The sequence below is a fragment of the Rhinopithecus roxellana genome, chromosome 14 (assembly GCF_007565055.1).
Source record: "Rhinopithecus roxellana isolate Shanxi Qingling chromosome 14, ASM756505v1, whole genome shotgun sequence".
NCBI lineage: Eukaryota > Metazoa > Chordata > Mammalia > Primates > Cercopithecidae > Rhinopithecus > Rhinopithecus roxellana.
Genome location: NC_044562.1, coordinates 52,625,710 through 52,633,929, shown reverse-complemented (window position 1 = coordinate 52,633,929; position 8,220 = coordinate 52,625,710). Strand labels below are relative to the sequence as shown.

Below are 8,220 nucleotides of genomic sequence, written 5' to 3'. Positions count from 1 at the left end.
AACATTTTTTTAACGTCGAAGTATTCCTTACTGCTACTGTCACAGCTTGACGCAGCCTCATTGGCAGTGTTATTAGTATGGCTAATTGTTCCTGTCCATTACATTACTCACATTTTTCTGGAGCAGCTTGCTAAATGAGGTCAGCTTTCTGGAACCCCTAAATCACCAATGAGAAGGAGATTAAAGGAACAAGCTTGGGAAGGGGGGTAGTCGTCCAATGTGGCACCCGAATCAGAGTAGAAACAATGGAGTTACTAATGACAGTAATCAGAGCACCACAGTAGAACCAGGGCACAAGTGCCAAAATGATATTCCCTAGGAATCATGACTGTCAGTCAGTACATCTAGAGGAAAAGAAATGCCAAACTCTTTTTTTTTTAAGTGGACGTAACAATAGACAGAATCTTCCATAAGTTTTTCCAGTGAGTTGTGTTCATGAAACAACAGAATAGTGCCCCAAAGGGTGGGGGCCGGAGGGGGGGGAGGAAATAATTACACCTTCCTAAAATACAGTACAAATAGTGTGTTCTTCAGTACAAATAATCCATTATGCTTTTTCATGGAGAAATGATGGAAATCATCACAAGATGTTTATAGAACAATTATAAAATGTTACTTCTCTTGGCTTCTTTAACTCATTTCCCTTTGGTACTTTCTAAAAGTATGTAAATTTCTCTGGGACAGTACTATTTGTGAGATAAAACTGTTTAGTTCAGGAAAATGTGCAGATAACAGAACACCAAGAAAATAGTAATGTTTTATATGTCTTAAATGTATAGACAAACTATGCTGGGATACCTGTTTATGTCTTGTTTGTTAATAATTAATAAAATCCACCTTTTTAAAAAAAGAAATAGAAGAAAACATGTAACAATCATTTTAAAAAATGGAAATAAAAGCCTAAAGGCTAAGCTACCTAAAACAGAGAAAAAACACACTGTTTGTACCTCTGTCCAGTCCCATATTCCAAATAATGAAATATCAATTAGGTCTTTTCATTATCTACAAAGAGCTGATGATTCCCTGTGCAAGATAAACAGACAAGAACATGTGCCAAGGTAAACCTTTTTTCTATTCTTTTATTCTACATAAAGTGTTTAGTATTTTTTAACTCAGCAAAAAAAGCGACTATTTTCCCCAGAAATAAAAACAAAATCCCTTTAGGAAGAAATGCAACAATTGCTCTGACTTTCAATACTATTTTATTGCAACTGGATGAATGTTTTCTAAATTGTGCATTACACCATAATATACAGGATTACAAACAAAATTACAGTACAGCTCGATTCCAGTGGTACCAGCATCACATCTCAAACAGCACTTATTCTGGACTGCATTTTACATGCAATAGCTATTGTTCTAATTATGAATTAAATGGTTTGAATTTATTTAAGCTACTGTACTAATTGACTACAATAGATATAAATCCCAACATTAACAACCTGATTAGTTTTGGCTCAGATTTATTACATGAATATATGACAAACCACCATTTTTGTGACTATGTATAAAATCATGCATTTATATTTTCTGGAAACATCAATAACTTCAGATTCTCTGTAAAATCATGGAATGCAAAGGAGTAAAAGACTAAAAAGTAACAGTGCAAATTGTATGTGATAGTCAAGCAGCTTTTGATTTAAAGAAGGGTATGTTGGCATTTATTTATAATATGTATATACAAGCTTGTGCAACTAATGTGTTGAATTGATATGTTTTGATAGGGAATGCATCTCTTAATTTTTTATTCTCTTGAAAATTATGATTCTGGTTTATATTTTAGGGAGAGGGAAAGACTTTAAAGTGAAATGAATTGCTCAAATTGTGCAATTTTTTTTTTTTTTTTTTTTTTTTTTTTACAATTAGAGAGGAAAGAAGTGCTAAGGCAACACAATAACTTTCTAAGCACTTTTCTGCTGGTTTAAATTAGTTAAATTATTTTGTATAAATTAGATATAATTCTACTTTTCTGATATGTATAAAAATTGATGAAGCTGCATGGTTTTAAAATAGGAAATTCACATTATAAAAAGTCATTAAAAATTCTGTACAAAATCACAACAAAATAATTCAGCATGGGAAAGGTAACAAGTAGTAAAATGCTGGTTGAAAAATATATATTTATATATATTTTAATTGGCCCATTACTAGTTTAAAAATTGCATAGTTCCTAATTATTGCTTGTGATTTTGTTATCCCGATCAGATAATTAATACGATCTGAATACAGCTACACCAAATGCGTGGTGCATTTCTTTAACTTTACTGTATTTTTTTTTTTTTTTAAATAGAAGAGCTATAGAAAATAATACATAAGGTGAACAGGAACTTTGATCCCCTGTTTCTTCCAAAGGCAGTAATGACAATAAATACATATATCACTTGAAGCTTGGAGTATTTGCACTTTGCAGCAGTAGTACCCAAAGGGCTGCCTTTTGTAAACACGACAGTCACTGTAAGCACAGTGGGTTCGTTTCCCGGAAATGGTGAAACTGGCGTGCCTCTAATCATGAAAGATGGCATTGAGCTGGGCACTCATGACTCGCTCATGATGTGAATGGCTATCGAAGGACATAATATTGTCTATGGGGATCTCGCAGCGAGGGGCAGCGGTGCCCGAGAAGATTGATCCGTGGCTTTGGGCCCCTGCCAGGGTCGCTGCAGGATAGTGCATGGTAAAGGCATAATTTTTCTCAAACTCGGCGGACGGTTCGTGTTTGAAAGAGAAGTTGCCATTGATGCTGAGCGGCGGGCTGAGGGGTCCATCAAAGGAAGGGCTGGTGCAATCTGTCAGAGGGCTTTCAAAGAAGGGCTCCAGTGCTGCGCTGTAGGCGTGAGGCGGCGGCTTGACGTGGAAGACATGGGAGCTGTCCATGGTGCCGTAAGGCGGACTGGGCAGCCCAGGCGACTGGTAGGAGTAGGGGTGTACAGGGAAGGAAGCGCTGGCCGTCGGCAGGTGCGGGGGCATGTCCTGGTTCTGTTCAGGCAGAAAAGTCCGAGGATTGAGTTGCAAGCAGCCCGCAACCAGGTTGGTGGTGGGTTGGGATAAGCCCTTGCAAAGCGTCTGAACGAAGGAGACCAGGTCTGGGCTTTTGCCTGAGCGCAGGATCTCCGACAGAGCCCAGATGTAGTTCTTGGCCAAGCGCAGAGTCTCAATTTTGGACAGCTTCTGCGTCTTAGAATAGCAGGGCACCACCTTGCGCAGGTTGTCTAGGGCCGCGTTCAGTCCGTGCATGCGGTTCCGCTCCCGGGCGTTAGCCTTCATGCGTCTCAATTTAAAACGCTCCAGGCGAGCCTTGGTCATCTTCTTCTTTTTGGGGCCGCGTCTCTTGGGCTTTTGGTCGTCATCCTCCTCTTCCTCTTCTTCCTCCTCTTCCAGGTCCTCGTCTTCGTCCTCCTCCTCTCCCCCATTCCTCAGTGAGTCCTCCTCTGCGTTCATGGCTTCGAGGTCGTCCTCCTTCTTGTCTGCCTCATGCTCCTCGTCTTGAGAACTGAGACACTCGTCTGTCCAGCTTGGAGGACCTTGGGGCTGAGGTTCGCCCATCAGCCCACTCTCGCTGTACGATTTGGTCATGTTTAGATTTCCTACATTCAACAGGGTAGAGGCAAACAGAAAGAAAAGGAGAAAAACGCTATATTCAAAAGCCAGATACGCCTTCAGCTTCCACTCCCTCAATCTGTACAAATGCTTGAGAAAAGTACCTGTCCATTACAAAATGAATGCCTCTGAGTAAAAGTTAAATGCAGTGTTTTATAATGGCGTGTGCGTGTGCCCCGCTGGTACGTAGGAGTGAGGACAGGACTGGGGGAAGGCAGTGAATATGTATATGTGTACACCACTCACGCATATGTGTTTGTATCCTAGTGATTAACTTAAATGTGTTTATGGTGGTTGCCCGACAGGATAATGTGTGTGGAAATGACTGTGCATTTCAGCGACTTCATGTTTATCCAAATGTGTTCAAAGTCACTCACAACTCCACACACACACACACACACACACACACACACACACAAATGAGCTGAAAGATCACACATTCTTTTTCCATTTCTGTCCTGGCTTCTAGGTACTTAGCGATTTAAGTTGAAGAGCCATTGCGTTATTTACTAATACTGGCAGCGATTTTTAAGAAGATTACACAGACGGGATACTGAAGAGCAAATGCAGAAAGGAGGAAAAATAGTTTCCACCAAATTGTTCCACCATCAATGTAACATTTGGCAACAAAAGTGGACAGGGTCTTCCACCCCTCCCTCGCCTTTCTTTTCTTGCCTTCCATCTCTGGCCGGCCGCTGAATTTCCACCTTGTACAAAAGCGCTCGCTGCAGGGCGAGGGCTGGGGGCGCGGCGCAGAGCGCTCTCCCACGCGCCGGGGATCAGGTGCGGAAGGCTCCTCTCTAATAAACAGCCCATTGAAAGGGCCGCCCGCTCTTTATTGGGGCTTTTCAAAGTTCGCCTCAAACCTCCCTTTAAAAAATTGGGTAATTATAATGGTCAGCGATTGGCAACCGCGAAGTTGCCGCTTCTAATAAGGAAAATAAAAAGCCGTTAGTAAAACAACTGAATTTCTGGCTCCAGTAGTGGCTGCTGGGGACTTGGCCGCCTCTGGAGCGGTAACAGGTAGCAGGAGTGAGTCCCTCTCCCTTTCTTCACTTTCCCCCCTCTCAACTAAACTATCTCTGAACCTGATTTATTTTCCATGGTGTGAATACTCAAGGTATCCATGTCGCTTTCATTCACTGAAAACACAGCTTGGCACTCCTAATATGTGTAAAATACATGTACACAAAATATATATTGATAACACAGCTTTTTTTTTCTTATTGTAAGAAGTGAGAAAATGAAGTCATTATTGCTTTTGGGACTTTAAAATCAGCACTAGCAGATAATCATAGTTACTGTGTATTCTTTTAAAAAATCCAAGCTCCTATGCTATCCACAAAAGAAACCCAAATTTTTAAAATTTAAATTAGAAAGCCTGCAGGGGGTACTTGAGTGACACGACTCATTATGTGTGAGTACTTATGAGCAATTATGGAGAGGGATGCTGGTCTCAACACACATACACACGCTCGCAAAAGCACACATACAGAATATGTAGGTGCATCAGTCTTCAGTTATTGCTTCTATTCTAGGGCAAAAAAATGAAAGAATTGTAATTACCTTTGTTGTTAGTAGGTCCTGAGCAGTGAAAGTCTCATAACCCTGGGGCCTCCGGACGCCGTGCCTCCTGCGTGGGCGAATTCCTCGTGTCCTGGCCGCGCGGGCGCTCAGGTTATATAGCCCAGTTAGTGATGCTAAGCGCGGGCGGGGCTGCTAGCTGAGGGGCTAGCAGGTCTCTGCGCCTGCCGCCTGCGCACGCGTCCAGGCTGTGCGCTCCCGGTTCTCCCCTCCTCCCCACTTCTCCCCACGCCATGCTTGTCTCCCGCCCTCCTCTGACAACCGCTCCCCTCACCCTCCACCCCTACTCCCGCCGCTTCTCCTTCCTCCCCGGCATGCGCCATATGGTCTTCCCGGTCCAGCCAAGAGCCTGGAACCACGTGACCTGCCCATTTGTATGCGGCGGAGCGCTCCATTCCGGCCCCTTTGTGGCCAGAAGAAAGTGGCCCATCTGTCGCCAGTTAGAGACTCCGCGGACCTGTTTTTACCCGCAGGAGAGATTAACCCTTTCAGGCGGCAGAAGGGACAGGGGATAGAGGGGGGAGGGGATTTGAGGGAAGGAAGGGAAAAGCTAATGTTGAGTAGCTCTACATCAGAGAGAGTGGCCTGCTTTCACGCCGGAAGTAGGACAGAGGTGAAAGAGGCAGAAGCGGGGAGACTGAGGCACGCAGTGAAGAGTCCTCGCTCCTTTCGATTTCTTGTCCTGGCACTGGCATCCTGAGCAGCATGACTCCCTGCCCTGTCTGAAAGGCCCATCCCTTGGCTTCTTCTCCTTGGCAGACGCTTTGATCATTGGCGCCGAAGGATGGCTTCTCCTAATCTCCTTCGGCCCCTCTAAGCAAGCATATACGCCATACAAAAGCGGCTTCTTCTGTAAACGCAGCGTTGAGTTTAGTTCCCCAGCCTCCCTAACCAGATCGTCCTCTCCCGGTTCCTTAAGTACAGAAAATTTGTACCTGCCATTCTGTCACTACCATACGTTCAATCCTTCGTGTCCTGACTCTCAGCTACCACTGTCCCTCCAGACCCTCTCACTACGTCAGTCCCTACCTCCATCCCCAGGATCTTGTCCTCAAAGCGAGCTAGTTCTCTAGAGGAGGTCTTGGCTGCATTGGCCTTTGAGCTTTCTTATGTGGGAGCTGAGGGCTTCTTTGACGGTTGGATTCTGCCTTTTAGCCATGGCCACTGGGTTGCTGCAAAAGGCACCCCTTGTCAGCCAGTCCAGGGACGCTTCCAGTTACCTGGCCAGCCCGCCCTGCATGGCCTCGGCTCTCTAGTCCAGGCATTGACCACGAGTACAGTGGTGGACACCTCGCTACAGCCGGACCTGCGCTCTTGCTCCCCTCAATCTCGGGTCTGTATAAGATACTTGATTCAGACAAGCCTTTTCGAAGAGAAGATGCAATGGGCCTATGTTGAACGGGTCTTTCCGATCTCTTTCTAGAAATGCCTTTAGCACAACCCCGGGAAGGATTAATGGCTGCGAACTCCTCCAGATTTCAAAGCCTCTGATTTGAAACTCCCACCTTGTAGGTCAAGCAAAGACCACAGAAATTCCCGATCAGTTCTGAAGGAGCCACACTGTTGCCTAAATAGCAATTCTTTACTCTTTTCGAATAAGCGTTTTCCAGAATAGATTTTAAAAAGAAAGAAAGAAACTGGCCTATCTACTCGTTCTTTCCCAGCTTTGCCCCTAATCCTTCATTAACGAACTCCTTACCCCCTCCCAGACCTGAAGCCCTCTGCAATAAATACCTCTTACGTGAATTGCTTATTTAAAGGCAATTACACTAAATATCCCTCGAGTTTGCAAACAGTGTCAGGGTTGAGCGGCTGGATTGGGGTGCATCCGGAAGAGGGTGGGGACAGGAGGAGAGAGTGGGGGTAGAGGAAGAGGGTCCTAGCCAGATCGCCGGTGTCTGAAAGTGGCAGGTGCAGCCTTCCCTGCACAGTACAAATCTAAAAGGGGAAGAAAGGAGTTGTGCCACCGAAGCGTGGCGTGAATCGTGGTGGGGTTCCGGAGTTTTACTTGCTTTTCCACATTCACTCGGCTGACAAAGCACATAGGGGAGGATAAAATAAGTCACCCAGGGGCCTGGTCCCAGGATTTACCCCTGTACTCTATGTATCTGCAGTGTTGGGCTAAAACTCGAGGGCGTCAGAGTACTAGCCCTTAGAAGGTAGTACACAGTCTGAGGTCTGAGGACATTTGCGGCAGGGCCAGGTTAAGTGCTGCCCCTCGCCCGGCAGCTGCCCAGACTGGCAGCACACCGTGCTGCAGGCATATGGAACTCGTGCCTAGGCTATCATTTTTCCAACTTTGGGGAGCTCCGGAGGAGATCTGGGGATGGAGTGGGAGAAAGGACTCCATCTAACCTCGAGGTCAGGGGTAGCCTAGTGGTCCCTCTGCTAAATTCTTGTCCTCATCCCCAGAAAGCAGAAACTTCTCCAGTTCGCGACATCCTGTGCAATACAGGAGAATTATGGTGGAGTCAGATGTTCTTGGGCAAGAGGGACGCCCGAGTGTTTTGCCAGAAGTAGACTCAAATGCGTAAAGTGCGGGAATTACTAGTCTGTTTCCTCCTCTCCCCTTGATAAATTCATTTCTAATCCCACTGCGTGTTGTTCGCTCAGGTCTGGGGATTTGTACAAAGGAAAGGACACTCCAAGATGTTTCAGAGACCGGGCTGAGGTTGGGTCTCACGGTGGCTGTCACTAGGCTTTCCAGCCTGCAGCGCTCCGAAGTGACCCTCCTCCGCGCGGAAAATTTCGACCCGGAGCGCCGGCATCGCGACGCTCAGCCAGTGCCCGCGAGGCTCCCAGGAGATGCGGGGTAGTAAGACCCTAAAGGGAGGAGCCCGGACCACGGCCTGGATTGAGGTGCGTTTTGTTTGGGGTTGAAGGCGCGAGAAATTGGGGCGAGAGAAGAGTCAGCCGGACGCCGGGAGACGACAGAGCTGAAGGCGCGGCGGGGCTTAGTACTGAGGACCGTCTCCGCGACCCCGCCCCGCCTCCTTATTTTCTTCTCTTTGGACTTGTTTGGACGGTTGCACACTTTTC

The 8,220-nt window shown here is 45.9% G+C and overlaps 1 protein-coding gene across 1 annotated transcript; it reads right to left on the bottom strand.

Moving 5' to 3' along the window:
• Positions 1-823: 823 nt before the first annotated feature.
• NEUROD1 (neuronal differentiation 1) lies at positions 824-5,399 on the bottom strand. The gene is made up of 2 exons (XM_010368685.2): positions 5,164-5,399; positions 824-3,584 (listed from the first exon to the last, which is right to left on the bottom strand). Exon 2 carries the CDS (start codon positions 3,571-3,573, stop codon positions 2,503-2,505), a length of 1,071 nt encoding a protein of 356 aa, XP_010366987.1. The 5' UTR covers positions 3,574-3,584; positions 5,164-5,399; the 3' UTR covers positions 824-2,502.
• Between the last annotated feature and the right edge of the window lie 2,821 nt (positions 5,400-8,220).